Genomic DNA, 14,350 nt, shown 5'->3' on the forward strand with positions numbered 1-14,350 from the left:
CCTCCCCCAAAGGTTGTCCCGGGAAGTCTGCCTCCGAGGAGCATCTTTCTCTCTGGTCTGGCTCCACCCAGAGTCTGCCTCCGAGGAGCATCTTTCTCTCCACCCAGAGTCTGCCGTTGCAATGTTTGTCTTTGCCAGAAACAATACGATAAAACGTGTAAATTAACTTTTGGAGAGGCCTACTGATATACACACACAGTGGGGCCTCTTTAGTTTAAAGGTCAATGTTTCCGATGATGTTATCTATAATTCATGAGTGTCACAAATGGTGTTGCATTTTTCTACTGTACAGGCCATATGCTATGATAAAAGTATCAAAAGTATTTGTTGTCTCAAAGCGTCAATGCTGGGTGGGCTGCCGAGGAGAGCCTCCGTTTCCTGGTTCTCTTCCTGTTTGTCTGCTGTGCAACAGAGAGGTCTTGCATGACAGCATCACAGTCAGCAGGCTTTAACATGGGGTTTTATTTATTTGTTTTACAATGATTATTTGGGGTTTTACAAAGACATGGAAATAATTACAAGCATCAAGAGTAACCGTCACAAACTTAAACTAAACACACACAAGTGACACAACGGCTACATCAAAGCCTGCGGACAAAATTGTAATCAGCTCAAACAGAAATGACATACAGTACAACAAGCATAAAATACAACGCAGATGGCATTTTTTCCAGTGTGATGGAAAGCAACCAGTCTCAGAGAATCCTTGAAACCAAACATGTCAAGCTCTGTATAATATAGAAAGAAATGACCACGCATACCTTGATGAATTGGTCTATTGTGTTTTAGTGTGTGTTTTGTCAAGCAAGATACTCCAATGGCACAAGTTCAAAGACTACTTTATGACAGCCTTTGTGGGACTTTCTCACAAATTCAGAGTAGCAGGGTGCTCTGTGCTGCAAAGGAGAGTAGAGAAAGAGAGACGGAGGTAAGAGTGTTCACTGTAATCTCTTTGGTACACCACACAACGGGAATGATTTAATGTGCAACGGTATTTAATCTTCAATACAGGATTGACAGCATTCATAGTGTGTTATTTGTAAGAAATGGAAGGAGTCCTGTTTCAACAGGTTCAAACGTCAATGTCATCATACATTAGCCTGAATTTATCCTGAACTTTTAGGCTAACTTGGCTGGCTTTTTTTCTCAGAATTTCAGACAGATCTTGATCCCTAAGTGTAGGGCAGGCTATGCAGTATTATTACAACCACTGTGGATTTAAAACCTCAAAAGAATCGACAACCAGGTAGGGCCTCTACCGTAGGGGGTACGTCTGAGGTAGGGCCTCTACCGTAGGGGGTACGTCTGAGGTAGGGCCTCTACCGTAGGGGGTACGTCTGAGGTAGGGCCTCTACCGTAGGGGGTACGTCTGAGGTAGGGCCTCTACCGTAGGGGGTACGTCTGAGGTAGGGCCTCTACCGTAGGGGGTACGTCTGAGGTAGGGCCTCTACCGTAGGGGGTACGTCTGAGGTAGGGCCTCTACCGTAGGGGGTACGTCTGAGTCTGACATGTTAATTGTTGTATATTATACTATAATGTGTTTGTTGTAAGTTTAGTGAAGTCAAAAGGCCAATTGTGTTTGGGCGGTTAGAAGGGATACAGCATAGGTGGGCACTATAGGGACATCTGGGCACCTCAATGTAAAATTGGCTATTTTGTAAAGAAGAAAAAGAAAAGAAAAATGGACTCAAGTAATGTAAAGTATACATTGTGTGAACATGCACAATTGCAAACATATTAGACCTTTACATATGGCTTCCTTAAGTTACACCTTCATTGTCGAATGTTTAACATGTTCTGACTAAACTCATGTAGCCTAACATATACTTTACAGTATACCACAGTACCACACACACACACACACACAACACCACCTATCATTGTACCGTTAGGAAGGATAACAATTAGAAAAGTTAGTGTAGCCTACTTCAATAGCCACTGGAGGGCAGCCAAGCTGCCAAAGTAAAATATAGCTTGAATGCAAAATAATTAGTATACCATAATAATGACTCGTTTAAGATTAAGTCAGTCTCTCCAAGTAGGCCTACAGAATTTAAGCCGTGCATAATAATAATACTGCATGTAATGGCAAAAACCGTGGGATGCAAGAGCAGCAAGACTGACAATGATTTTATTTTGTACTGTATACAGGTAATTAATTGTTGTTCCATATTGATAGTTCCATTCCAAACCAGACAGTGTCACTCTGAATAGCAGAGGTTACTTAGGCGTCAGACAGACAGCTTCAGAGAAATCCACTCCAGCGCGTGTTACCAGACGACTACTGACTACTGAAGCTCCTCCTATAATCAAATGATAAATGTGACAATATTTTAAGGACGTCGGGCGATACTTTGAACTGAAGACAGAAGACGCATTTCATTAGAAGACCTCACAGTGTCAACAGCAAAGTGGACTGTAGGCCTATAGTCAGTTTATTATTATAGTCAGTTTATTATTAGGCCTATACGACATGATGATGTTTTAGATTAGAAGACAATTCATTGACGCTGTAACTATCTGGTAAGAAAGAATAACATTTATCAAACATTTTAATGGCATGTTAATGGACCGTGCTCCGCCTCCCTTTTATTTAAATCGTTAGGACTACTATACGACATCACTTCTTATGGTTCTTTAGGAAGATGCACGATCACCTCCATTCACCTGCATTGCATGTTGAGCCTGCATCCTGTTGCATGCATATGATATGAGCAGCCATGATGAGCTTAGAGGAGGACAGCATCTTGTCAGTCAGTACAGGCGGCAACGGGAAACTTAGACAGTGGCTGATCGAGCAGATTGACAGCAGGAAGTACGCCGGATTGGTCTGGGAAACTGACGAGAGAACCATTTTCAGGATCCCGTGGAAACACGCGGGCAAACAAGATTACAACAGAGAGGAGGATGCCGCACTCTTCAAGGTGAGGAGAACCCCACTGGGATGGCACTGCAAAACTTATTTAGCCTATAGCCTAGTCAAACTATGCCAAATTAATGTAGTACTATTTGGCCATGGACCCCCCCCCCCCCCCCAAAAAAAAGGGGCATAAAAAAAAAAGAGGAATTTAAAACATTTGAATGACACAAATGTTGTGTGGGGGTCCCCATATGCCAGGGACCCCCATCCCCATACAATCATTGAAATGATTCATAGCTGCTTGTAGATCGGCTATTTTCAATGTAAATGTAAAGTTCATCTTGATGTTATATTAATTTAGCTGGGGTCCCCCTGGTACCCTCTCAAGGACCCCTGGGATCCCTGGACCACACTTTGAGAATCACAATAGGCCCTATTCGTGTCAAAGACCACCAAATTGAAAAAATGTAGCCAGGCTATTTGGCTGCAGACACAGTAAAAATAGTTTGTGTCAAAAGAGGAGCCCTATAATAGAAGATTTGTATTGTTACATTTTTCCCCCCACAACATTTCAAACATTCCAGATCTACAAGCTCACAAAGCATCACAATTATGTGACACGTGGCGCTTGTAGATCGGCTAGCCGAAGTAGCCTAGGGTTAAAGTGTGATGAAACCTATTTTGATGATATATTAATGCAACGCATTGTAGATCTGATTGTAGATTTTCAAAATATGTTTAAACATTTGAAAACATGAAATGGGACATTCTGAGTAGGCCTATACTTTCTACTTTTGGTACTTTAAGTACAATTTGATACAATACTTTTGTACTTTTACTCAAGTAAAATTTAAAACAGAGTATTTCTATATTGCAGCTGTATTGATACTTTTACAAGTACGAGTACCTTTTCCACCACCACTGAGTAAATAAATGTCATAATTGCTGCAGGCCTGGGCACTTTTCAAGGGGAAATACAAGGAAGGTGTGGACAAGCCAGACCCCCCGACATGGAAAACCAGACTACGGTGTGCACTCAATAAAAGCAACGACTTTGTCGAACTGGTGGAAAAGAGCCAATTAGACATCTCAGATCCTTATAAAGTGTACAAAACCATTCCTGAGGCGGAAAAAAGAGGTAAGTGCATGGAATTTGTTATTATTATTTAACTTTTTAGGGGGGAGGGTATTTAATTGATGGCATAATTCTGATACAGTACATGCTATACTCACACAGAGATGTCCTCTCTGCAGCATGCCAGCCCTCTGCACCACTTAATGGGCTGCCTAAACTATTATGCAACTACTATATATTTATTATGCGTGCACGCGCACGCACGCACGCACGCACGCACGCACGCATGCCAGTCTTTTTGCAGCGATCTTCTGCAGTCCTCCAAGTTGCAATCCACGGAGCACAAGTCTGTGGACATGCCCCAGACTTCCAAACACGAGCACAATGAATTGGCAGTTATAGCCAAGTGACTTGATACACTCTACCAAGGGCTGATATTTCATGAGTTTGGATGTGAAGCAAATGTCCATGTACAGATCAAAAGAACAGCCTATTTCAAAGATGACAACTGATTTACTTGTTTCATTAATAAAAATAATATCTGGAGCATTTGGAATATTACAGAAAATGTTCTCATCAGTGGAATTGTGTTCAAACCAGTGTGGATTAACAGTGCTGTGCAAATACATTTTATATGTTAAGTCCTGTACTTCTCTGATGTTGCTAGAGATTAGATCCACCAGCCGGTCATGCCTGGCAATATACAGTCCTCTGTAAAAGCTACAGCCATTGAGGATGTGGGCACACACACACACACACACACACACACACACACACACACACACACACACACACACACACACACACACACACACACACACACACACACACACACACACACACACACACACACACACACACACACACACACACACACACACACACACACACACACACACACACACACACACACACACACACCTTAACTTGATGCTAACAGCGGCAGGAAATACGAAGGAAGTTGAAGCATGTACCACAAAGGCCAGAGAGGGTTTTTTTTTATTTTATACCTCTTCGGTTACAAGTGCAACCAACACAGAGAGACATTATAGCTTTACGAAATACATATGCTTCTGCCCCTCTGCATCTGAAATCACGTCTTATCATTCAGCATGGCACTCGTTCCAAAGTCAAAAGTCAAAGTCAAAGTCGTACGATTAGTCACAGACGTTACCGCAGTGAAATTTGTTCTCCGCATTTGACCCATCTCTTGGAGCGGTGAGCCTCAGCGTGCGCCGCGCTCGGGAATCATTAGTTGATTTGACCCCCCAATCCAACCCATTGATGCTGAGTGCCAAGCAGGGAGGCATTGGGTCCCATTTTTTGTCTTTTGTATTACCCGGCCGGGGATCGAACCCCGACCTCCCAGTTTCAAGGTGGACACTCTAACCACAAGGCCACTGTCTGGCCAGTCGAGCTTTATCATAAGCACATGACGCTAATCACCCTGTCACCTGTCACACTTTAGGCCTACACAACTTACAGTACACGTAACACACTTTCAACTTGTCAGTATGAGTAGGCTACTTGAGCTCAAGTTTCTGGTTCTGTGCGTCTATTATTGGAGTATGTGTCCTGACTTTGAGTTCAACTATCATTCCATGAATCTGTTTGGCATGCAGAACTAAGTACCACACGTCACAATCATCATCACCGTGGCCAACAGTGTGTAAACACGCGCAATGAACTGAAAGTTGCACTTTCCCGATCAGTCTGACATCACCATAGCTCATTTGCGCCTGTGTTGTACATTTGCAGGAGTTAAGATGAGCGACATACATGAGACACCGTCTCATGTTAATTCTCTCAGCTATTTCTCCCCATATTCTACTCTGCTCAACCAGGTGAGAAGACTTATTTTGTGGCTGCCATTTCAATGAACATGCTGCAAGCTGTAACACTTTAAATAACACTTTTAAAACTAAAGAATAAACACTATTCTGCAACATTCCATGCGACCCCCTCCCACTCCCAGGTACCAAACTATGTGGCGTCTCAGGAGAGATATACACAGCCAGGACAGGAGCCATTGCCTGTGACTCCACATCACCATGCACCACACGCTGAAACGCAGTACGGCCAATGCCACTACCCCTCACCTCTCAGCCGACCCTGGCAAGGGCCTCAAGTTGAAAACGGTAATGCCCCAATAATGACTTAAACATTATGCTTAGTTTACTGCCCAGGGGGTCTATATTACGAAACCCCCTTTCCCCCTCTACACAAAATAGCCAATCTACATGCTCACAACCTGTCGCAATTTTCCCTCCAGAATAGGTTCATGTGGTTAACCACTTAAAAGCAGCTATAAGCAATAATATGACAGCCAGCAATGGGTAAAACGCTCCCAAAAGAATGTAGTCTCTGTGACACATCTAGGGGCCACAATCTGCATTCAAAGATTTTCCTAGAAGCTTTGTCATTGGTCGATTTGCCTGTCTACTATCTGATTGGTTAGTCATTTCGACCAGGTTTTTTTGTTGTGGCCCCTAGATGTGCCACAGAGACAACATTTTTGTAGTGTTTTACTCATTGCTGGCTGTCTGAACTATGCATGCTATTTGTGCGTGCGTGCGTGCGTGCGTGCGTAGACTATAGCCTACCCAATAGATAAGTATCTGATATAGTCAAATATGAATGTTGCGTCTGTTTGTTCTGTTGTTCAATGGGTTTTTTCTGAGGATTGAAATCATTACACAAGGCAGCAGATTTTGAAATGCCTTTTGTTTACACAAAAGGCATTTCAAAATCTTCATAGTTGTAATTTTTAGTAATAGGAATATGGATCTTAATGGGGTCTTGTTAGACTTGTTAGACTGTTTTAAATTATTATATTTGAGTAAAGCTTCCTCAATTTTGATAGGAAGTGGCAGAGTGAAACTCTGGAAATGTAATAGAGTAAAAGTACTCAAGTCAGAAGGACTGTAAAACCTGATTAAACCAAGTGCATATTAACTTTATCTTTAATGTTATAATGTTAAACTGTAATTCTATATTAATACCTTTAAAGTTATTACCCAGTCAGGGGCATTTAGAATGCAATTTAGATTGCATTCTAAATGTTATGTAATGTTATTTAAGTTTTAGCATTAACAGGAATACTTTGGATATAGTCAATGTGAGGTAAATGGTAATAATTTAGAAGGATAATCATTAAAAAGTAGTTTTAGCCACTTTAAAGATCAAGTAATCAGTATAAATTTAGTATAAAACATACAAGTGATATGCAGTTATAAATGATACACACAGAATAGTCAAAATGCATGAAAAAGGTATTTACCTGAAATAATTGATGAAGCGGACACAAGAAATGGAGGAATTAAGGTAATGTAAGTTTTAGTTTTAGTCTTAATTCTTTGTTCACAAGTCAAACAGGTCACAGCCTCTACACAATACAGCAAGTTGTCAGAAATCAATCATGGAGGTCCTAGTGTACAATAATGAGTAGGATTATATAGTACAAATTACGTAGGAACAAGTGATGGACAAACACAAGTGTTGTCAATCTGTGATTGGATGGATGGAAATGGAAGGCACGACAGAGTTCCAGAATCTTCTCGATGTTTCGAGACTTCTCAACGTTTGTTTGTTCTGACGTCAAAAGAACTCCTTATACCCAAGATATGGTTATGGATATCAAGTCACAAACACAGACGGACAGTCTGGCAAACAAATGTTAATTTGTTCCGGGTGTAGCTTTGGCCTTCACACAAGCCAGTTGGACCAAGAGCAGAGTTGAAGATATAATTCACAGAGTGAGAGACTCAGCAGGCCATGAGGTCAATAGGTCATACAACCAAACGGTATATCAGAAATTACCTAACAATAGTATTGATCATAAACCAAATGCAGTTAAGGTTACAATTGCTTTCATTCCAATTAGGTTTCCAGATCTCTGGGCCCTTCTATGCATACTCCACAGAAGCCCAGTCAGCATCATCTATGGTTGATCAAAGTGCTGCCTTATCAGGTAACGTAATCATACACCCACAAACTTCATATAGGAACATTAAAGCCTGAGACATTCTGTACTCAGCAAGTATGCAAATGACAACACCCATGAGCTGTGGCTCAGGAGGTAGAGCAATGATCCCTGGGTCGGCGGTTCGAATCCGGGCTCCTCCTGTCCAACATGTCGAAGCGTCAAGACACTGAACCCTACATTGCCTCCAATGAGTTGGTCGCTGTGAGCTCGCCACCATTGGTGTGTGAATGTGGGAAGTGAGGACGCTGGCGTCGACTGTTCGCCGCTTCACCTCCCAATGTATGAATGAATGTATGTATGAAAGCGCTTTGAGCACTTGGAAAGGCGCTTAAAATGCAATTCATTATATGCACCAGTGGTGATAATAAAGCCACATGGAGTTCCATTTGAAACTAGAAAAAAATCCACCTGTTGGTGGCCATATAACAGGCCAATGTGAAAAGGGGGGATATATTCATCAGATTTCACGTAAATTGCACGCTGCATTCATGATTTGACGTTTTTTGTTAAAACGCCAATCCTGCAAACTTTGAAAGCCAGGATGGAATATCGGACAGATCCGTCTTGAGCACATGACTATAGAGATACTGTGTAACGATTTGCGGGATTTTTGGACAGAATGTTTTACAAAAGTCGGCCTCCTGTTGGCGCTATAAAAGGCAGATGTTAAAAATGCAGGTCAAGGGTTTGTCCTTGGCCTCTAGGGAGTGTGCATACAACGTTTCACGCAGATTGGTTCAGTTATATGTGAAAAGCTGCCTCATGGTGGCGCTATAACAGGCCGTTCTGCAAAACTTTGGGGCAGAGGTTCATCGTTGGCATCCAGGGAGTGTGTGTGTGCAAAGTTTGGCATCGACCGGGTTAACAGTGCCGGAGATTAGCTGGTAACGGACGGACGGACGGACGGACACACACACGAACGGACGGACAGTGCAAAACATACTCTCTCCCCATGCCTTCGGCCTGGTGGAGACAACTACAGCCTTATGAGTGACAGAGCAGAGAAAAGCGTGGATACTGTAGATTGGCCATTTTGGGGCGAACGTTCCCACCTCCAGAATATGGATGCTGGGGTTCCGTTCAAGTGGTTAAAGATGGAGTGCCGTGATTTTTTTCCACCCTAAAACATGATCATCAGTTCTTATTGTTATATAATGAGGTATATTTTTTTTCAAAAAAGTGTACAGTATTTGTTAAAATGTTGTTTTTATGTGGGCACGCCCACCAGTTCATTAAGTATGCCTGGTTTGCCTGATGGGTGGTGATCCACCTGAACTGAAGCCGCACCCACAGCTGTAGTTGTATGATAAAGGGGGAGGGGTTAGGGGAGGGGCTGATAGTGTGATGTCACTATATTACTGTTTATTTCATTGGTTCGTTTGACTGTCAAGGGTTCAGCCTCCAGGAAGAAACCCTAAATACAAAGTTAATACACCATTGCACATAAAAACGACTCCAGGGTGTCTAATGAAGTACTGTCACCTCATAGACACATGAAAAACTGGAAAAATACAAAAATTGTGGCACTCCATCTTTAATAATATGTCGTCTCACTTCTTTGTTTAAATTAATACATTCCTTCTCTGGGTGGGAAAAAAATGGGTTACAAAAATCGTGGGATAGAAAAATTATAAACTCCTTTTCTGATAAAAAGCCCTTCTCCTCCTTCCAGATTGCAGCTTGCACGTGTCCGTATTCTACAGAGAGTCTCTAGTCAAGGAGGTTACCACCACCAGTCCACAGGGCTGCCGGATCACCTCCGCTTCCAGTTCCTCTCCCTCCTCGTCGGCGTCTTCCTCCCCCTCCTCCTCCTCCTCCAGCCCAGAGGATGAGCTTTACAGTCGGGCAGAACTAATCCTCTTCCCCTTCCCTTACCCCGAGTCCCAGAGGCAGGGTGCCGAAAGACTACCGACCATACTGGAGAGGGGTGTGCTCCTATGGATGGCACACGACGGGTTGTACGCCAAGCGCCTGTGCCAGGGACGGGTGTACTGGGAAGGCCCTCTGGCGCCACACGTGGAGAAACCCAACAAGCTGGAGAAAGGCCAGACGTGCAAACTGTTTGACACCCAGCAGTTCCTCACGGGTGAGTGCCGGCATAACCAGTGGTGGAAAAAGTACTCGCGTTCTTTACTTCAGTAAAAGTATCAATACTGCATTATAGAAATGCTCCGTTACAAGTAAAAGTCTGGAATTCTAAAGTTCCAAAAGTAAAAGTACTCATTATGCCTAATGTCCCAAATTTCAAATGTCTAAAATTATTTTGAAAATCGCCGATCTACAAGCTCACAATGCGTCGCATGCATGGCGGCCGCGCATAGTGAGCTTGTAGGTCGGCTATTTTCAAATGGCCAAAATTGGGCTGAAGTGGGTAATACATTTAAAAAATAAAATAATAATCAAAATCTACAAAGTAACTCAAGTAATTCAAGTAGTTAGAGTAGAAGTAAAAGTATTAGAAATTGAAAATACTCAAGTAAAGTACAAAAGTACAATTGTACTTAAGTACTGTACTTAAGGCCTCACTCAGACCTTTGCAGCATTGATGCATGCTTGTTGTATGAATGTTGTGAGTGTCATGGCCGCCCCAATGCATTTCCAATGGAAGTCACATGGTTTGAGGACTACATTTTGGACTACAAGCTGTTGTATGGCTTTCGGCTGTGTTTCGACTGCGCCCCTCCCCCTCATACAACACAAGTGTTGTGTCAGACCATGTGACTCCCATTGGAAATGCATTGGGGCAAGCTGTGTCACACCCTTTGTATACAGCAAGCATACATCAATCTGTTGTAAAGGTAGGCCTCACTCAGACCTTTACTGCATTGCTGTATGCTTGTTGGATGAATGTTGTGTAGTGTCATGGCCGCCCCAATGCATTTCCAATGGGAGTCACATGGTTTGACACAACATTTGTGTTGTATGAGGGGGAGGAGCGCAGTCGAAACACAGCCGAAACACAGCCGAAAGCCATACAACAGCTTGTAGTCCAAAATGTGGACTACAAACCATGTGACTTCCATTGGAAATGCATTGGGGCGGCCATGACACTACACAACATTCATCCAACAAGCATACAGCAATGCAGTAAAGGTATGAGTGAGGCCTAAGGGTGCACTCACACGGTTAATGCAATTCTCTGTGCTCGTTGGATCAATGCTGTGTTGTGTCATGGCCGCCCAATGCATTTCCAATGGAGGTCACATGGTTTGACACAACATTGTGTTGTGTGAGGGGGAGGGGCGCAGTCGAATGCGCCCCTCCCCCTCACACAACACAATGTTGTGTCAAACCATGTGACCTCCATTGGAAATACATTGGGCGGCCATGACACAACACAACAAGCATCCAACGAGCACGAGAATTGCATTAAAGGTGTGAGCTCAGCCTAAGAGAGAGTGAGAGATAAACTCGAGACTGTGGATCAGAAACATGTCACATTTAAGGGGCCGGTGAGTCCCCACCCACCTTTTGTGGTCGGCAACAGTGAAATCAAGCAAGCGAATCCAGGACACCTTTGGTGTTTTGATCCTGTACTTTCCATCAAATTTCGCAATAAATGTTACAGACTGGAATCCTGCAGGGTGCCAATTCTGGAACCTTGGTTTAGCTTAGTTCGTTTATTAGCACAATGTTATAATTTTTTTTAGAAACGAAAACAAGTTACCGTGCAAGAAGAGGAAGAAGCCGGTAATCCTATTTGGAATACTTAAAGGGGCATTCCACTCATTTTCAACATTTTACTATGTCATTAATATACCTTAGAGCTGTTGTGTGGAAATAATAAAAAAGTTCCCCCATTCTGTTTTTCCTAGAACTAGAGGTCTGAAAAAAATCATTAACATGGTGAAACACATCTTGATGATGTCATCAAGATGTGTTTCACCATGTTAATGATTTTTTTCATAATTACAGTTCTAGGAAACACAGAATGGGGGAACCTTTTTATTATTTCCACACAACAGCTCTAAGGTATATTAATGACATAGTAAAATGTTGAAAATGGGTGGTTTTCCCCTTTAATGGAAGAGGTCATTAAATAACATTGTGCTTTCATGGCGTCACATCATGTCTGACATGTTTTCTCCCCAGAGCTTCAGGACTACATCCACCATGGCCGCCATGTCCCTCGGTACCAGGTGACCCTGTGTTTTGGCGACGAGTACCCGGATCCACAGCGTCAGAGGAAGATGATCACAGTCAAGGTACACATTATATTCTACTCTAAACTTTAGACTCTAAAGCAGTGCTCCGGGGACCACCAAGTGGTCCTTGACGGGGTTCCAGGTGGTCCCCAGCTAAATGACGGAGCGTTGGTAACCAAATGGACCAAGGCCTGAAAAAACGTGCGCTCTGAAAGAATATATATTCAAAGATTTGTGCCGCATTTTTACTTTTTTTCAAAAATAGCAGACCTACAAGCTCGTAGCGCGCCACTCGGTGGCGCACTATGAGCTTGTAGATCTGCTATTTTTCAATAGATAAATTATAACATAATGCTTAGTTAAAACACCAAAAGGGGTTCCCGCCCAGAATGGGTTAACTCATGAGTGTAAAATGAAACCAAATGGGTTATAACACCAAAAGGGGTTCCCGCCCAATTTAAAAAGTCTACACAATTCGAGAATGTAAAATAATTGTTATTTTGATCATCGTTTGCCTTGTTATCTTTCCTATGGTTTCAACATCGATGCAGCATGGGATTGTGGACAAAATCGTATCCAACGATATCAATATATTCTCAGTCTTGGGTCTGAGAGGCTAAATCTCGTCAAATGGTGGTCCGCGGCTCAAAAGCCAATTAATAATGGAGCTTTAAATGAAAAGGGTTGAAAACCACTGCTCCAAAGCAGTGATTTTCAACCTTTTCAAGCCGCGACCCCCCAAAATGATCATATTCGAACTGACCCCCCCAGCACTTGGACTTGTAGGAGTTGAGGAATTACATTTAGTTTGAATCCGTTCCATGGTGTACATGTTGTGAAAATAGCTGTCTACTGTATGTACAGTATAGACACAATGGAACATGGTTGAGAACCACTTCTCCAAAGAAGTCCCAGCAAGTCAAATTACGTCATGATGACATTATGATGACATCCTCCGGTGACGTTCAGAACTAAGCCAGATCACAGCCCATATGGGGATAGATCTGACTATAGTTATATGACTTAAGCTGATCTGGCCTCTCCGGTAACGTCCGTCTTAGTGGGCAGGCTGGTTGAAATCAGGTGATATTCTGGGCCAGATCTGACTAGTCTTGGTTTGACTTGATCTGGCCCCCAATCGAGACGTCACCAATTCGTCCAGGTCCTCCTGACCTTGCTTGCTGGGTGCGTGGTTATCAACAGGCGGTCCAGGGACGCCCCCAAAGGTCCTTGAGGAGTTGGGGGGTCCGCCCATGCGGCAAAATTATTGATTAGCTTGCAGACATCAGTTGTCGTCGGCAAGCAACACCATCGTCCACTACCTCATCGCGTCAGTTGCATATCGTCGCCCTCCGTTATTAAAACTACGGTTAAAGGTTATCGTCGCGTTATTCCTCACAAACTTCAGATGACATTATTGTGAATGTATGCAGCTGTAGATATAACTGATTCTACTGTGGGATTCCAGGTGGACCCTATGTTTGCCAGAAAGCTGGTGTACTACCACCACCAGCAGACCAGCGGTGCCTACCTGCGGGGCTACGATCATCCAGAGCAAGACCGCTGTCCGTCAGAGGAGTATCCCACCCAGAGACCCTTGCTGCCTGTTCATGACTGACACACACACACGCACACGCACGCACACACATGCACACACACGCACGCGCTCACATGCACGCACGCACGCACATGCACGCTCATACAGTATATCATTGCTGTCGGGCAGTATCTCCATATTTACGTTTAACGTTTTGTGTTCTATCATAAACGAATGCCCAGTTGATCATACTACTACAGTGTCACACAAAAGCATCAAACGAAGCAGATCTACAAGCTTGAAACCCCATGTGTTGTGATGCATTTTAAGCTTGTAGATCTAGCACGTTCTAGCCATTTTTGAAGTCGAGTCCTGAAAAGTAACAGTTTTGGACATACGAGGTTTCCACCCGACAGAGTCGATATACAACCGTGTTAAAGTATCGACATGAATGTAGAAGCTTCTGCTCGTCTGCCAACAAGTTGGTTTTTTTAAAGTGCCATTTTTGTACAGTACAATACTGCAAATATTATCTTCCGAATAAAGCAATTGAATTTTTTTCCAAAGACAGATTTTTGTTTTATTTTACCTAAAATGCTATTTCCTGTCAATAGAGGATTGTCTTTGTTTGTGGTCACTGTTCAGTGTTTCCATGTTCCATCCCATATTTATGGAGGTCTGATTCAAGCATTCAATCTATTAAAAATCACACCCGTGTGAAGTGAGGGGCGCTCTTATCATCATACAT

General features: G+C 42.9%; 1 protein-coding gene across 1 annotated transcript; it reads left to right on the forward strand.

Annotated features, from left to right (window-relative positions):
* The first annotated feature begins 2,390 nt into the window (after positions 1 to 2,390).
* On the forward strand, positions 2,391 to 13,971 carry irf4a (interferon regulatory factor 4a). Its single transcript, XM_079529871.1, has 9 exons — positions 2,391 to 2,523; positions 2,642 to 2,924; positions 3,812 to 3,998; positions 5,694 to 5,779; positions 5,911 to 6,073; positions 7,819 to 7,905; positions 9,593 to 10,006; positions 12,013 to 12,125; positions 13,534 to 13,971. Exons 2-9 carry the CDS (start codon positions 2,721 to 2,723, stop codon positions 13,681 to 13,683), a joined length of 1,404 nt encoding a protein of 467 aa, XP_079385997.1. The 5' UTR covers positions 2,391 to 2,523; positions 2,642 to 2,720; the 3' UTR covers positions 13,684 to 13,971.
* The last annotated feature ends 379 nt before the right edge of the window (positions 13,972 to 14,350 follow it).

Source organism: Electrona antarctica (assembly GCF_951216825.1).
Source record: "Electrona antarctica genome assembly, chromosome: 19".
Classification (NCBI taxonomy): domain Eukaryota; kingdom Metazoa; phylum Chordata; class Actinopteri; order Myctophiformes; family Myctophidae; genus Electrona; species Electrona antarctica.